Raw genomic sequence first — 18005 nt, forward strand, 5'->3', positions numbered from 1 at the left:
AGGTTTCTTGTCTTCATGTGGAGAAAATACTGCCTGACCAGGTTTCAGCCACTGGACTGCAATTGCAGGATGACAGTGAGATGATAGGGTGAAGGGATCATAAAAGAGAAACACCATGAAGATGCAAGAGATTCTATCTCTTCAAAAACAGGTGTCCCTGCCATCTGCAGAGAGGGGTCCTATTGGACGGCGGGAAGAGAGGTAACAAGGGGTAGGAAGAGGAAATGTGCTTCGTCAAGCAATTGGGAAGCTTCAAAATCTCCATAGGTCATAGGACATCTTAGATATTTCTTTGCAGTGCACCAAATCCAGTACCGATTTAGTACCTGCTTTGTTGTTGTTGTTCTTCATTTTGTTGTGCTGTGTTTTGCTCTTTTACCAACAAGAGAGAATGGTTTCAAATTGTACAACAAATGGATGATGATAAAGACAGACGCTCTGAAAGGGCATGTCTCCCTCACATAGGGAGTACACTGATTACTGGACTTATAGCAAATATATTTCCCAGGCACAAATTAGACCCTCAGCATCTGAAGAGGTATTTGGGTACATCTGTTTGGAAGAATCAGTCTGGGGAGTTCCCGTCGTGGTGCAGTGGTTAACGAATCCGACTAGGAACCATGAGGTTGCGGGTTCGGTCCCTGCCCTTGCTCAGTGGGTTAACAATCCGGCGTTGCTGTGAGCTGTGGTGTAGGTCGCAGACGCGGCTCGGATCCCGAGTTGCTGTGGCTATGGTGTAGGCCAGTGGCTACAGCTCCGATTCAACCCCTAGCCTGGGAACCTCCATATGCCTCGGGAGCAGCCCAAGAAATAGCAGAAACAACAACAACAACAACAAAAGACAAAAGACAAAAAAGACAAAAAAAAAAAGAATCAGTCTGCATGTCAGATGCATGTCAGATCCTTGGTGAAAAGGATATGATGTTTAAAATTAGCACAGTATTGAAATGATCAACATGATAAAAAGATAACCATTGGAATGGGAGTAAAGATTTGCAAATCATATATATGGTGAGGGATTACCTTCTAAAATAAAAAGAACTCATGCTGCTCAATAGCAAATTTTTTTTTATTAAAAAAATGGGAAAAGGACCTGAATAGACATTTTTTTCCAAAGAAGACATACAAATGGCTGACATACAAGGTGCTCAACATCCTTGGTCAACAGGGAAATGCAAATCAAGGTCATAGGGAAATATCATCTCGCACCTGCTAAAATGACTACTATCAAAGATGCAAGATAACAAGTGCTAGCAAGGATATGGAGAAAAGGAAACCCCTGTACACTGTTGGTGGGAAGGTAAAATGGTGCAGCCATAATGAAAACCATTTCCTAAAAAAATAAAAGTAGAACTACCTGTGACCAGCAGCCCTACTTCTATTTTCTAAAGGAAATAAAGTCACTATCTCAAAGAGATACCTGCATCTCCATGTTCAACGCAGCATTAATTCCAACAGACAAGACATGAAAACAACCCGTGCCTGCCAGTGGATGAAGGGATAAAGAAGATGTGGTACATACACAAACAATGGAATATTATTCAACCTTAAAAAGAAGGAAACCCTGCCATTTGCAACAAAATAAATAAATGGTGAGGACATTAGGCTAAGTGAAGGAAAATAGACAGAGAAAGACAAATATTGTATGACCGCACTTACATGTGAATCCTAGAAGTCATCAGAGTAGGAGGTTGGTGGTTGCCAGGGGCAGAGGAAGAGGTGGGAGAAATGGCCAAGCTTGTTAAGTTTACAAACTTCCAGGGAGATGATGAGTAAGTTAGGCATCCAGTGTACAGCACGGGGACCCTAGTTCATACTGTACCGTGCACTTGACAGTGGCTAAGAAAGTAAGCCTTAGAAATTCCCCTTGTGACAATAATGGTAACCTGTGGGGTGAATGCGTTAACTAACCTCGTTGCGGCAATCATTTTGCAATGTCTAAGCACATCAGAGCATCAGGTGTACATTGTGAATTTACACAGTGCTGTATGTCAATTCTATTTCAGTGAAGTTAGGAACAACAAGGAACTGGACGTCTCTGGATTATATAAATTGATTATAGGAAGTCATATGTATTTTCCAGTATTTAGTAGGTGTGCACTCTTTGCTTAGCTATCTTCATGATTAAGGGTTCTTTGTGTGGAAGGCAAGCCTATCCTGGCTTAGTGTGTACAAGTAGGAAGACAAACACAAGATTTGTTGACAATACGCTGGAATTGTTTTCAGAGAAGTTCCCTGGGAAGGGTAGGACCAGGACAACCCTGGAGAACTCAGTAGCAGAAGCACATAGTGTTTTATTCTGGACTAGACCACTGCCATATTGTCATTGTGCTTTATGAGTTCAGTCCTGTAATACCGTCCACTTTAGGGCATTCTGTGAGAACCTTCCTGCCTCAGCTGGGTCAGGTTCAACAATGGTTCAGTCCTCCGTGACCAAGAACTGCACTGATGGCCTGGTGACCCAGGTCCGTGTGGCAAGGGGGTGGGAGAAGTGAAAAGGCTGCACTAGACTGCCAAGGACTGGTCCATCCACCCTTTTCAAGTGTCCTTAAGGGCACTCTGCTCGTCCGTGAGAACAGTAAAGATGGTGGAACAGCAATAACCTTGTAGAAAGAAAAGAAAGAAAGAAAGAAAGAAAGAAAGAAAGAAAGAAAGAAAGAAAGAAAGAAAGAAAGAAAGAAAGAAAGAAAGAAAAGGTCAATTTTCAATTTACTAGCCCAAGAGAGTGGGCTCAGATTTTTTGAAAGACTTTTCCACAAAGGATTTTAGAAACTTTCAACTCTGAAACTTCGTACATTTTTAGGGGTTCAGAGCTTGTTCTTTGGAGTCAGGTTCAAGTCCTCTTTCTGTCATTTACTGGTTCTGTGACTTTGGACTTGTCATGTTACCTGAATTTGGGTTCTCTTAGCTTGAAATGTCCTTCCATTATTCTGGATAATAATAATTTTTATAAGTTTCATATTTTTGTTTCATTAAAAACCTTAAACATACTCAGGAAAGTTTACTCCCATTAACAAAAATCTTCGTAATGAACTAGGCTATGTGACCGCAAAGGAGACACATTGATTCTGACTTGTAGAAGCAACAATGCAGTCAGGATGTTCAAAACAAGCTGTGTTTGGTTGAAGCCAGGGCCTGAACTTGCTAAGGAGCTCATTGATTCTAAGAACTTGCTGGGAGCTGATTTGAGAGGCCTCTGTGCTGGAGAACTGGTAAAACAGAAGAACCGGAAAAGCAGGATTTGGCTGCCCTTGGCTTACTCTGGAGCCCTGTAGGTGTGTCCTTAGAAACACAAACCAGAGAGAAGAAAACAATTATCAGCTAGGGAGGGCTTAAGGCTTAATAAAAACATAAAGATGTTTTCATCTTTTCTTCAACATTTTTATGCCTCAGCAGTTTATTTGAGGAAAGAGGCAACAACAACAAAATGAGAATGCAAGATAAATGAGACAAGAATCTACAAGAGGGATGGAGGGAGACGGTGCATATAGTAAACACTGGGACAAATTGAGTCATCAGTTTCACTTTGAGTTTCTGAGTAGACAGGAAAAATAAATAAATGAAATAAACCAAGCTGCATAAATCTTATGATCAGAAAAAGAGGAAGCTATTCTTAGGGAAAGGCACATTTTTTTTCCTGCTCTAAATTCTAAAAGCAACATTTCCCATCAGACTTCATGAGATGGATAGAGTGATGTCAGCCCCATCTGCAGTTTTGCTCCTTAGCTACGTGAGGATTTCTTACTAAATGTATTTAGTCCTAGCTCCCTCACTAAGCAGGGACCTGCAAGTCAAAACATGTCATCAAGCGTGTCCAAGTACACTCTCCCTTAATTCACAAAATGTGTAGAGATATTTAGAATTCACCAAGTGCCTTTTCATCTTTTACTTCTCTGACAATCTGTGTGTGTGTGTGTGTGTGTTTGTGTGTGCATTTTGTCTTTTTGCCTTTTCTGGGGCTGCACCCACGGCATTTGGAGGTTCCCAGGCTAGGGTCCAATCAGAGCTGTAGTCACCAGCCTGTAGCCACAGCCACAGCAACTCAGGGAACTGAGCCACATCTGCGACACACCACAGCTCATGGCAATGCCAGATCCTTAACCCACGGAGCAAGGCCAGGGATGGAACCCGCAACCTCATGGTTCCTAGTCAGATTTGTTAACCACTGCGCCATGACAGGAACTCCATTCTCCAACAATCTTAATAGTCTAGTGAGGTTCATCAGATTCTTATTTTAACATAAGAAAGTTACTTTAGGATGTCAAATGACTTAAGACACTGAAGACTTGAATCCTCATGATTTCAAGAAATGCAGGACCTTAGGAGTTAAGATTGTAAGTCTATTAACATCAAGAAATCATGCCACTGTGAGCGAGCAGAGGTTGGGAGAATCTCCGATTAATTGGGGGATTAATTCTTGGATGATCTGTTTTGGAGAACTTGCCACTGAGGCTCATCATCTGAGACTGCATATGCAGAGATTCACCTTCCTGATGAAGCACGTTGATGCCGACACCTGCCTCCAGGTCTTCCTTTAGCATCTTTTCTCCAAGCCGTGTCCACGGCACTTCTACATGTAACTTACTATTGCCCTGCACGGTCCTGGGGGGCACTGTGATTGTCCCAGCTAGAAACTTCTTAGTGGTGGTACAGTGTTATCCTCCTTGACAGCATTGGCAGAGTCTGACACATAGTAGGTGTGGATTAGATAAGCATTAACTATGCAGAGAAGAGACATTTTCTAGGAGGAAGATGGGATATTTATATATCGACCTCTTTATCTACCTATCTTAATTTAGCAAATACCTAGAACTGTGGCCACACTTTCTATACTGGAGAGAGAGGCATTTCTGGGAATTGCTAATTCATTCTAAAGTGATGACGTGCTTTTGATTAGATGAGGTGATTATCCTACAAATGCAACTTTTAAAACAGTTTATTAAATTACTAGTCACTGGGGTATAAAGAGACACTCTTGATCAAACCAAAATTTAATCTCTGCCTTCAAGGCTTCCTTCTCTCTAGTCCAAGTGTTTCGTACCCTAGACAGAGCCAGTCCTTGCTGCCTTTAGGGCATCTTCAGTGGGTTCATGGATCCACTCAAAGATTTTTATATTTAGTTTAAAAATTCCAGCATTAATGTCTGGAACAATTAAGTTTCTAACATTTTAAATATTAATAAGGAGTAAAGGGACACTCGGGGAGACCCACTGACCTCTGCACAGTCACATAAGCCATAAGAGGCCAAGGTAGACGTTGAATTTACATCTTCTCCATGCCTTTTGCTCTTTCTAAACTTTGCTGTTGCCTGTTGGAAGGTCTCATGCCCTGAACCTCTAGGGTGTGGGCACCAATGAGCCCGGGTAAGGTGTGTACCACCAGCCTGAATGAAGGCAAAGGGTCAGGAGACCTGCAATAAGAAGTAGGCTTTCCCTGAGAAGATGTGAATGGAAAAATGCATACGTAACAAAGTGTTTTGAAAAGCTTCGATGGCTTGAGGGTGAGATTCAGGTGTGTCTGGGTTGGGCATATCTTGATTCCAACGCCCAAGCCTGATTTCCATCCTTAGAAGCTTGTGGGAAAGGGTGGGCTAAGGGCCAGGGTAATATGATGGTAAGCATAAGCTGATCTCTCCCTTCCTATGAAATGGAGCCAAGAGGGAAAAGGCACACTCTCAGACCAGATACAAGATAGAAGCTGGGAAAGGCCGTGCTTCTTGGAGATGCTTATGAGGTAGCTCAACTAACCAAAGGAGTAGTGTTTTCTTTCTGTGGGCGCCTGGAGCATGTCAAGGACCACATAGCTTAATCACTCTACTGTCTCCTCCACTCTCTTCTCTGCACCAATAGTTCTATGGCTGAGTGGTAGAGCACAGACTCTGCAATCAGGTGGCTCAAAATTAGATGCCAAACTTGGCCACAGTCATTAAACTCCCTGAGCCTTGAATTCCTTATATATAACTTTTAAGAAGAACAATACCTATTTTCCACAGGGAATGTTAGAATTAACTTAGGTACTACGTATACACAGTGCTTAGTTGAACGCCTAAAACAGACTTAAGGACGAAGTTCATGCTAGTTACTTACAGAACTACTTTCCCAGGTCTGACATTTTGTACTTATATTTTGATCGCCATTCTCAGGAGAGAACTGGATAAGGAAACAGCAGGTGTCTCTGGGCACTCAGACCAGACTGTTTGCCCATAAATCTAACTGTGCAGGTTTAGAGAGCTCACAAGTCCTTTCTCCTGGAATTGGGTTCTGCAGACCCCGCTCTTCTCCGGAGTAACTAATTCCATGATTTCATGGGTCTTTGGATTTTAGTGCATTCAAGCCCCTTCTTTCTCAGGTTGAAATTGCAGAAATCAAGTTCCAAGCAGGGTTGTGGCAGGACCAGGTCCCCTAACTCCCAGTGCGAGCCTGTTTCCCCCTCCTCCACGATCAGGCTTAAGAGAATCGTATTCAGTCAGTGACTTTAAGATATTAAAAATACATCTATTTAAAATCAATCTTAAAAGATGACCTCAAGAACAAAGAACCTGCCCCCAAATTACAACTCTTCTACTTTTGGGTAGATGCAGGTGCCCCAATTCATTAAATAAATCAGACAGACCCTTTTTCCTTTGGTCAATATACTATTCTTTTGGTTGTAAATTTTTAAGTTAAAATCACCTGGGGAAGTCACTTTGCTGCATGTTCTCCTCGTTTATCATCAAGTTCCACAAATCCTCTTGAAAAAAAAGAAAAAATGAATTATGATTTAGACTGAACAAGAATATTAGAACGATCACTAGGGTATCTTGTAATACTTGTAATATTTTTCTTCTCTAGGTTTTCCTAAGTGATAAAGTAATAAGGTCTAAGATTTCCATTATAGTTCATATTTGACAAGCCATTTGTGTGTAATTATCTCTTTAAATCTGTCAACATGTCTATTAGTTTGGTGTATATTCCTATATAAACTCTATGAAGACAGATATTTTGATATATTTGTTCCATAATATATCTTTAGCACCTAGAACAATGCCTGGCTTGTAGTATGGATTAATAAATATTTGTTTAATGGATAAATAAAATTTTTAATCCTTGAAAAAAAAAACTTTGGAGCTAAAGAGATTAAACAACCCGTCCCAATCAGATGGCTGGTGCATTGCAAGGCAAAGTCTAAAACTTTGGTCTCCAGAATCATGAATTAATGCCAGAGCCCACTGCCCTCTTCAAGGATTGGGTGTGGAGCAGCTGTTGAGAAAATAAAAGATGACTAAAGTGGTCTGTGAGGTGGTTCTACACTAGTGGAGAAAAAAGAGGCATTCAGATGCAAATAATTTAAAATAACAAGGGATGAAAAGCCGTTATGGAGGATCCTGCAAAGCATTATGAAATCCCAGTGTCTGAATATCTGAATTTTATACTTGTAGGGGTGTGTCTTTGGATTGGACTTTATAAAATTATTAGATCTAGCAGATGAACATAATGGAGTTGGGGTTTGGGGGTCAGGCACTAGAGACAGAGAAAAAATCATATGTAAAGATAACTGCAGGTTTAAACAACCATGACCTGCTCTGAAACGGAAATTACTTGACACTGGGGCATCAGGTGTTTGGCTTCTGAAGTAAGAGCTATGATTGAAAGCTATATTAGTACCAGGGAAGACTTTTATCATCAGCCGAATGCATGTGCCCTGAATTTGTGGGCAATGGAGTGCCAGTGACGGGAGCAAATTTGCTTTTGTTACACAGCTCTGTTAATAGGTTAGGGGTGGACTGGAGTGGGGAGAGGCAGGAACAGTGAAACTAATGATAGATCTAATGAGAAGAGCTTTGGAAAGAGGTGATGAAGGGCTCAGCTGGACCAACTTGTCAGTGGAGTTGAAGAAAGGGAATAGTATAAGAAAAAAATCCCTTGGAGGTAGAATATTTAGTGACTGAATGGAGGGGGTGATGAGCAGGGAGAATCAAAGACCTGAGGTATCTAGATTCTGGGTGGATGGGGCATGTGATTTATTAAGATAAGGACAAGGGAAGAGGAGCAGGTTTGTGAGAGGATGGCCTTGAATTTAGACCAGCCGAATTTGAGGTATTGATGGAAAACCTAGGTAGGGTTTTAATAACCAATGGGTTATTTCAGCTATAGCTCCGGGGGAAAAAAGAGAGCAATAGACATTTGAATTTGAAGCACATCACCATGTAAGTACAATTCTGAATGTGGAAGCTGTGATGTTAAAAATCAGGTGGGCTATGCATTTGGAGTTTTGAGGAGCAATGATGTTTAAGGGGCAGATGCCTGAAGAAAAGTCAAATCAAAAGCATGCGCAAGAAAGTCTTGAGGTAAGGAGAGAACAAAGAACATGTCAGACCATGGAAACTCCAGGGGGTTGCAGTGAAATTCCCAAGAACCGGAGGCTTCTCAAAGGGTCCAAGGAATTAATAACATGGATATTTTTTAGAACAATGGTGACCAAAAGGCAGATCATATAGCTCCAAAGTCATCCAGAAGGTAAGTGAAGGGAGCAAGCCAGTCTATTCACTGCCGTGAAAGCACATATCCAGAATTTATTGTGTGCTTGACACAGTACTCAGGCATCAGATACATAGGAGTAAATAAAGCAACGTATCTTTAGGAAGTTCCATCACTCCTGTCTTTCTCCCTTTCTAATCAAATCTCGTCGAGTCTTTTAAGACTCAAATTGCGTCTCACCTTTGCCATCAGCCCTCTCCTAAGCATCCTGGTCCCAGTGACAGCTCCTTTCCGTAGACATTAACTCTATGTTTGGCTGGCATTTACCTCATTTAGCATTTTGGACATCATTGCATTTCTCATGTCATCTTATACAATAAGGGCTGCAAATTCTTTGAGGATATAGGGTTTACAGCCTGGATTTTTTTTTTCTTTCACAATTCCTGCACCACTTCCTTTCCCAGGCTAGGAGTCAAATCAGAGCTATAGCTGTAAGCTGTAGCTGTCCTAAGCCACAGCCACAGCAACCCCAGATCCTTAACCCACTAAGATAAGAGAGGCCAGGGATCGAACCCACAACCTCATGTTTGCTAGTCAGGTTCATTTCCACTGCTCCACAATGGGAACGCCAAGCACATATTAAGTTCTTAGGAATACCTCTTGATAGTCTCTTCATACTTCCCATCCTCTGTTATACTTAGGGTCTTTTCTTGGCCAGAGGGAGGCCAACTAGGTCTGTTCCCTTGAGCAAGAACCGCTGTGTCTTTCAACAAAGTTCCCTCAAGATGCCTCCGTCAATTGGGGTAAGTGGGCTTCAGATGTGAACTCTAAGATCCCCTTCCTTATTTAATTAATTCAGTAACTCTACTGAGTGCCTAATGACTTGGAACTATGCTATAGCAATGAGTTAGATACATCTGGTCTCTACTTTCATATAGTTACACAATTAAAGTAAATAAATTGTTTGAGATGGTGATATATGTTATAATGACATTGGTAACAAGGCAAAGTGATAGAGAATAACCAGGGAATGGAAGAATTAATTAATAAGAGTGGTTATAGAATTGTTTTCTAAAGAGGAGGTGACTTTTGGATGAAAGGCAGAACATAGCAGTAGCTAATGAGGGGGGAAAAAATCATTTTAGGCCAAAGAGCATTTGCAGCATTTAAAGCAAGAGCAGAGCACCTGAGACCATTGTAAGTTCCCAGAACAGAAAAAAAATTACATTTCCCTCAGAATATAATGAGGGAAAGAGGGTAAAAGAGGGGCCATTTCCGAACCCAGTCATTCCTTAGTATTTCAGATGGTCAACTTTCGGAGATAACAGAGAAAACAAGTGCTATTTTATATCTGAGGAATTTCCTAGGGAAGGAATCCAAAGCGTTATTATTGTTCTAATTCTTTGCATCAGCATCGTTGTCATTTGTAACAGTATGAATTCAACTGGCGTCTAATATGTATTTTGTACATAATGAGTGTTACTCTTTCTTTTTCCCTTTTTTATGGCCACACCTGTGGCATATAGAAGTTCCTGGGCTAGGGGTTGAATTGGAGCTGCAGCTGCCGGCCTATGCCATTAAGACAGCAACTCAGGGTCTGAGCCACCTCCGCCACCTAAGCGGCAGCTTGTGGCAAAACCAGCTCTTTAATGCATTGAGCGAGGCTAGGGATCAAACCAGCATCTTCAAAGACACAATGTCAGGTCCTTAACCTGCTGAGCCACATCAGGAATCCCTGTTACTTTTATCTGTTTATCAGTTTTCTCCTTGTTTACACTAACAATCATGGCAGCGCAACAGTTGCCAAAGCAACCACGATAGGAAAAACTAAAATACACAATAAACATCTGTGAGTTATAACAGTTGGTTCATGATGATTGTAGCAGAATCCTGCCCATTCACATGACAGTAATATATTGATTAAAGTACATCAGAGATGACAAAATCACCCCGGATAACTTCCATATAGAAGTGGCTGGAATCTGTTACTGGCCATAGACATTTTGGAGAATCTATTTATGAAGTCATAAGCACTTTCCCTAGACAAATACAAAAATTCGCATCTACACAAATATGAATACAAATTTAAAGGGTATATGGCCCTTTAAGGCCCAGCCATGTAGCCCAGAGCATCCAATCAAGGGCTTTCAAAAATCTGTTGTATATTAGAATCACCTGACAGCTTGTTGAAAAGCCTAGCGGTATCCTTGCCCCAGGATGGTTCAGGATGGGTTGCATCATGTAGCAGGTCTCTGGGCGATTAGGAGGCTGGTGAGTAAGAGGCCACGCTTTTTTCACTCTGCTTAGGGGGCTGTGATGGAGAGAATTGGAGAGCAGAGGCTCAGAGAAGTGAAGACTGAAAGCAGCTAGAAATTCAGAATGAGTCAGACCCTGGAGAGCTGTAACTGGGGAGCTTAATGTCAGGAGAATGAAGGGCAAAGTGGAAGCAGAAATCAGAGCTGTGTCAACTTGCACAGGATGTACTTGGAGTTGGGCACAGGAGCTGGAAGCAGGTTGAAAACGCTGGGAAAATTCTGTGTGTTCTGCCTTCAAGGCAAATCCTTCGTGATCAAAGCAAACCCTCAGTGGAGACCTTCTCTCCATTGTCTCAGAGGAGAGATTAGCCATGACGGTGAACTCAAACTAGAAAATAAAGGCCAGACTCATCACACTGCTCACGACTGAGCACATAGCTACCCACCAGTTTCACCAACAACTACAGTGTCTGCATTGGGTGGGGGGTCCTTTAATCCCTTCATCTTTACAGATGAATAAACTGAGGTGCTCAGCCAGGACCTAGCCCAGATCACCTGGGATGTAGCACCTCATCAGGGCGAGAACCTGGCTTTCTAATGAGCCTCTGTTCTTCTTCCTCCCTACTTGGTCCTGAAATAAAAACTGTTTTATGGAACCCTTTGTTCCAAAGAATTCCTTGGGGGAATGTTCAAGAGTTCAGGGAAATTCATCCAGAGGCACATTTATTTTAAGGTAAGCCACGCTCTTCTGTTAAAATAGTGCATGGCATGCATGCGATTTTCCTTCTCATCCTTCTAATGCCATGCGGTCAGGACCAACAGCAAACCGGACAAAAGCATGTTTGTCTCAGAGCTTACGAGGTCCTTGTCACGGAGCGCAGAATGAACTCCACCGCGTTCTCAATGATCTCCGAGCCCAAGAGGTTGAGGAATTTGGGGAACTCTGGCTCTGGGTTCTTGCCCGAGTCACTGGGCTTGACATCGGGCTTGACATCTGAAAAAACAGAACAGAATCTCAGGGGTGGTTCTTAGCAGGAGGAAAGGCAAGTTTCTTTCACCGTGGGGAGCCCTAGAGCCTTAGAACCCCCCTCACTAATTCTTCTCGTATAATTGTGTTTACTGCCCATTTAATGCCGGCATGGTTAATGTCTTTACGTGCCCTCTGAAATTTATTCCTAAAACCAAACAGACCAACCAGCAGATACTGATGCTTAGGTAGACACCGGTTCTCTTTCCAAATGAGAAAACTTAAGCCCATGGAGGTTACATAACTTGTTCAAAGTTCAGCAGCTAGTAAATATCAGGGCTGAAATACAGAATGCTTGGTTTTAGCGTTTTTTCCTTATGTATCCCTGGGGCCGTGGCAGTGACAGTAGTGAGGGTGATGCAAGAGTAGGTAGCATTTGCTGAGCACATACCTGTGACAGGTAATCTACATGCATTATCTCATTTTATTCTCACAGCAACCCTATGAGCGAGGCAAAATAATTACCCCAAGCTCAAGATGAAGAGATGGAGCTCAAGAGAGGTTTAGAAGCCGGTCAGAGCCCTGGAGTTGGTAAGTGGCAGAAACACAATTCAATTCCGTGTCTGGTATGAAAATCGGGATTCGTATGTGTTCTGGGATGAACGGAAAAGTTAGGATATATAACCACAAATGTGCTACATGATTGAAAGTATATACTAACTATGATGACAAGGAGAAGTTCTATCACATGTACGTATCATCCGACAGCTCTGCAAATGATGATTCGACGGCTCATGTGTAATGTAACTTTAAGCTTGCTCAGTCTTGCGGGTATGTGGATTTTAGCTCACTGGACAGAGAAGGTGAATTAGCAGAAGATGATACAGGTAACAAGAGATGATGGGACTGTAACTGCAGGTCCCCTACTCTTAACATTTAACCGAGTGCCCTTTGGAAGGAGGCCAAGGATCCAGAGAGTGCGGGTGGTGACATGCAGGGTCCTGGGGGGCAGTTAGCTTTGCTTTGTAGTCCAACTGCTTCATAAGATTAAAAGCAATGGAAGAGGGGCAGTTGGCAGGTACGAACGGCCACCGCTCTGGACTCTGGTGCTAAGATAAAGTAGGACCTTTGTCCTTTAGTTTTACTGCAGCTTCACGAGTAGTGTTGGCAGATCTGCTAAATAAAATACAGGAGGATGCCCAGTTAAAGCTGAATTGCAGAGGCGTTCCCGTCATGGCTCAGTGGTTAACAAACTCCACTAGCCTCCATGAGGATGTGGGTTTGATCCCTACGCTCGCTCTCTGGGTTAAGGATCCAGAGTTGCCATGAGCTGAGGTGTAGGTTGCAGATGCATCTAGAATCCTGTGTTGCTATGGCTGTGGTGTAGGCCAGCAGCTACAGCTCCGATTAGACCCCTAGCCTAGGAACCTCCATATGCCACAGGTGTGGCCTTAAATAGACAAAAGACCAAAAAAAAAAAAAAAAAGTTGAATTGCAGATAAACAACAAAACATTTTAACTATAAGAATGGGAATATTTAGGAAATACTTCAGTTAAAAAATATTTATTGTTGATCTGCAATTCAGCTTTAACTGAGCATCCTACATTTTATCTGTCAATCCCAACATGAAATTTGATTCAAGTCCCAACTCGTGGACAATAGGCCTGGCAACTCTGAACAGAGGAGGTGTCATTAGCTTTTGGTGTGGAGGCTGTCAAATTAGAAGACTTGCACGTATATTGTGTCCTAAAACAGAAACGCTCAGTAAAAAATAGGGCTTTCAATTCTGCAAACATTAATTATTTACTAGAGGCCATAATAAAAGATTTGATAGCAACGCCACAATTCTGAGATCAAGGTACTACCTACCAAGTATTCATTCACTCAGTTGTTGGTTTTTTCACTCAAGAAATGTTTTTGAGCCTGCTACCATGGACATAGCATGTGTTAGGAGTTAGAGCAAAAATGGACATATACAAACATGCCCCTTAGCCAAAGTGGGCAACCACGGTGACAGGAATTGGTTTGACATCATTATGGGAAGAGGAGGCACGAGGAGGCTTGTTTGTAATTTCATCACATATCTAATCCTTATTCAGTTCAGGGATAGTATGACAGTTTTACAGAAGAGAAAAGAGATGCTCAGAGAAATTCAATGACGCACCCAAAACCACACATCTAGAAAGTGGCTGAGCCAGGGTCTGAACCTAAGTTTTTATAAAATTCCATATAGTATGTTTCTTAAATCATATAGAACTGACTTCAAACAGCTGTTCCCTGGAGACCTTTATCAGGGGCAAACCAGAAATTCCTTGCATAAAAAGTGAGTTCTTTTTTTCTGTGTTCCTGTTTGTCTACTTCTACAACTTTAATTTCATCAACTTTGAATCTTAATTTGGCAGTAAATGCTAACGTTTCAACATGCAAGGAGCCCTGGATTGGAGTATGTGTGAAGCTCAAACCCTTGGCCCCAGCCCTCGGCTCACATAATGAGAAGCATTAGCATGTGGGCAGTCATGCTTTAGAGTCCTGTGTAGCTGACTTCATACATATTTCCAGCAAAAATTTCACTGTGTGACCTTATAAATAATATTTAATTACTCTGTCTCTCAATTTCCTCCTTGTGTCATTGTCAAGACTGAACAATACTGTGTGTGTGTGTATATATATATTACATATATGTATTTCATATACTTATATCCATACATCTATATTATATAAACTACTTAGTGCAGTACCAGGCCTAAGATAAGCCCACAATAAATGCTCACTGTATTGTTATTATTAATAATAATAATAGCGATAGAATGACTCTTAGTAGCTTTCTCCTTTTGTGCATAAAGAAATCATGAAAAATGTTAAGTGCTGCTAAAATATTAGGAAATTTGAAAGTGTTGCAAAAAATAATAAAAATTAAGAAATGTGACATACCAGAAACAGGTTATCAGGGCGAGTAGTTGAATATTTTCTCCTTTCAAATATCACATGGGATAGCCTTTATTTACATTAACTAGCTGAGTTTCTTGATCAGTATAATCATTAAGTTCTGAAAAAGTACAGTAATGCTGATATTTATGCAGTTTTTACAGTTCGTCAAGTGATTAAAAAAGCGTGTTCATTTGACCTGGCAAAGTTGACACTTATCCCATTTTCCAGATGAAGAAACTGAGGTTCAAAGTACTGAACTGATTTAACCAGTTTCAAAGATTACGAGAGCCAAACCTGAGACTGGTCTCTAGGATAGAAATCTCACCTTTATATGTTTTACATTTAGGATATAAATCCTTTTACATTTAGGATATAAGTATGGTGATTACTTTAGGAGCAGATGGAACCCTGTCGTCTTTTGAGGCCTTCCCTGAAGGAGCTCTGTTGGAGTGTGTTTGGTGGTGGTGAGCAGGTGGCCAAGCGTGTGAGTTCTGCCAGGTTTCATTTAGAACAGCTCAAAAGGCTCTGATGGTAAATATTTGTACTGTGTGTGTTTTCTGACCTATCATTCTGAAGGAAGACGGGTTAAGAGCTCATGGTCTTCTCAGATCAAAAATTCACTAATTCTGCATATGCTGCCTTGTGGTCCCCTGTGTGCTTGGAAAGACATGAAAGAAGGAGATGCTTTAGAAAAGAAAGGATCGAAGGCCTTCGCGTTTGAGTCCCAGGGCCCACTTCCTGTGTCTATGCTCACGTGACTCTCCCTCGGCAGTCTTGGTTTGTTTACCTGCAAAAAGGGACATGATGAAACTGTCCATGTTTACTTCAAAGGATTGTGAGAATCCAATGAGAACATACCTGACAACAGTAACGGTATTTATTGAGTGCTTACTGTAGACCAGACACTCTTCCAGTGTATTTTGTCTCTTTTATGGAATCTCCATGAGCACTAAATGAGAAAGTTACCTCTTGAAACTCCCTTTTAAGTGTGAGGCCCACAGAGGTGAGATACCGGGCCCGAAGTCACATTTCTGGTAAGAAGTGGAGCCGTGCCTAGGAGTCTTATTCCAGACTCTTCACCTTTGCGTATTCTTAGTTATAATCATTAAAACATAAACATCCCCAGCGCTCAAGGAATTTATAATATCATAGCATCACTAGATCACATGAAGATGTAAGCACAAAATCAGTCTAAATTCCATGCAGTCCCTGAGGAAAGATTTGAATAAAAATCCTACTTTCTTTTCGTTAGGAGATCTGCCTCTTGTCTCCCAGTCCAGTGCTTTTTCTGCGGTGCCCAAAGCTCCCTCACCCCCGCTCCCCGTAGATTCCAGATCAGTAGATCAGCACCACTGGCTTCTTGCAATCGGGCTCACTACCGCACGGCGCGCACTGCCGTCTGAAGTACTTACCCGCCTGGCAGGTCAGGGTTAGGATAAGCAGTCCCAAAAAAGCTGTCAGCCGAAGCACTGAGACAGCCATGTCTGGAGCAGAGGGCATCGATGCGGATAAATGGTTCAGAGGCACCTGAAGCCTGGCTCCATTTATACGGCATCTATAGGTGACCTCATCCGCTGTGGAATTTAGGTTGTTGCATAAGATATCAGCACAGCTTGCTCTTGGATCTCTGCTCATGAGCCCTGCCCTGTCTTTCAAACCACGAATTTTTCAGATAGGGAAAGAAAAACTCTTTTGGTGTTTCTAATGTATATTAAATGGTGCTGGGATAATTCTTCTGTAGGTGGTTCCACTGCCAGTGTTGACAGTTGGATGGGTGTCAGGCAGAATTGCTCTTCAGGGCCGAGCAGATTGCAACAAGTCGGATTGGCAAGTGGCACCTATTCGCCTCCCTGTGTGCTCGGCTTCTCTCCCAAGCGCTGAGCTGGTGACTTGTCCCCAACTTGACATGCCCTTACACACCCCCTTGCCTTGGCTGTGCCCTGTGTTTTTCTGGGACGTGCTCCCCATTGCCTCCCCAGGATGCATTCCCACTTACTCCTCAGGCTCAGGTTCAGATGCCCCTTCTGTCCAACCTCCTCACAGCCATTCTCCCCACTCCAGAGAGCCGCTCCATCACGTGCCATGTACCAGCCTTGACCGGTTGTTTGGGAATTAACTACTTTAATAGCTCTCTTCTCCTTCAGCCTTTAGATCTCTTAAGGGCAGAGTACTTGATTCACTTGTGAATCTTTAAGGAGCCTAATCTCGGGCTTGGCATTGGTCTCGGCTTTGATTTCACTTCCTTGGCAAAGTCATTCTTGTTCTCCCAGGCTGAGCTAACAGTACTTCTAAAGGACCTAATAGGTACCTGTTTCAATATCTCCACCAGTGGGCTACACGCTCCTGGAGGGCCAGCCTGTCTTTTTGAGTTGAAGATACATTACGCAAGGCATGTAGCAAACATTCAACAAAAGAAAAAATTAAATTATTGCACCCAGTGTACAGGAATATTGGGGCCGTTATTATCCGAAGTATAAAATACCCTTCTCTTTGGATACAAACCTTCAAGGGGATAAAATTGGGTTTAATTTTGGATGATAATGGTTATCCTGAGTAATGCTGTCATAAAGCAGTCACCTAGGGTGAGGGCTTGGGGTGGTCCCTAAAATTACAGGAAATTGATGAAAACGTATGCATTGTGAGTGTCAGAGGGCCCTTTGCATAAACGGTGGAATTACCTGAGGCATGACATGAGCCGGTCTGGTCTCAGAGAACCAAGGCTGGGACACGGCCTGTCACTCCTCATTTAGCATCGAAAGCCATCAGGCAGCTCTGCCGGGACCCGTCCAGTCCTCTCCAACCTAGCCCCCCCAAGAAAGGCCCTGGTCCTGTCTCTGCAGCACCAAAGGTTGGGATCTGGACAGAGTGTTCATGGAAGGGAGAGGTTTCAGAAAGCTAGCTCTATGCCGTCAGGGACCAGCACTGTGTTGTCCTGGGGGGCAGGGGTGGGGACGTAACATCCAGGTGCCCTCTGTTAGTGATGCCATGGCCCCTGACCGGCGCTGTATTTGCCTGGGAAAGGCTCTCAGCACCTTTATTTTTAAGTTTTATTGAGGTATAGTTGGCTTGCAAGGTTGTGGTCGTTTCTGCTTTGCAGCAAAGTACTCAGTCCTACATATACACACACCCGCTCTCTCTCTCAGCCTCTTTTCCCACCTAGATGATCACAGCATCCTGGGGAGAGTTCCCAGTGCTGTACAGCAGGTCCCCATTGGCCACTCATTCCGTAGACCTCAGTACGCACCTGCAGTCCCACACCCCCAGGCCCTCCCCTGCATCCTCCATCTGTCCCCTTTGGTAATAGTACCCTTACCAAAGGGTAATTTTGCACAAGCTTGGAGCCTTCAGGGCTTACTAGCCCCAGAGGGGGCATATTTTTCTAATTCAGCACAAGAACA

General features: G+C 42.6%; 1 protein-coding gene across 2 annotated transcripts; it reads right to left on the reverse strand.

Moving 5' to 3' along the window:
* Window positions 1-1048: 1048 nt before the first annotated feature.
* Window positions 1049-16130, reverse strand: C2H5orf46 (chromosome 2 C5orf46 homolog). 2 transcript variants are annotated; one of them, XR_014839026.1, is made up of 5 exons: window positions 16020-16130; window positions 11570-11705; window positions 6672-6729; window positions 2604-3282; window positions 1049-2500 (listed from the first exon to the last, which is right to left on the reverse strand). XR_014839026.1 is itself a non-coding variant. In XM_003354349.3 (4 exons), the coding sequence occupies exons 1-3, from the start codon at window positions 16105-16107 to the stop codon at window positions 6681-6683; spliced, it is 273 nt and encodes a 90-aa protein (XP_003354397.2). In that variant the 5' UTR covers window positions 16108-16128; the 3' UTR covers window positions 1049-3282; window positions 6672-6680. The 2 variants fall into 2 exon arrangements, 1 of the variants encoding a protein (XP_003354397.2); XM_003354349.3 differs by having other exon boundaries at window positions 1049-3282; window positions 16020-16128.
* Window positions 16131-18005: the final 1875 nt, after the last annotated feature.

Source organism: Sus scrofa, chromosome 2 (genome assembly GCF_054392235.1).
Source record: "Sus scrofa isolate SSC_HxYL_T2T_F1_AM1 chromosome 2, Sscrofa_HxYL_maternal_Yorkshire_Landrace_v2.0, whole genome shotgun sequence".
In the NCBI taxonomy this organism is placed as follows: domain Eukaryota; kingdom Metazoa; phylum Chordata; class Mammalia; order Artiodactyla; family Suidae; genus Sus; species Sus scrofa.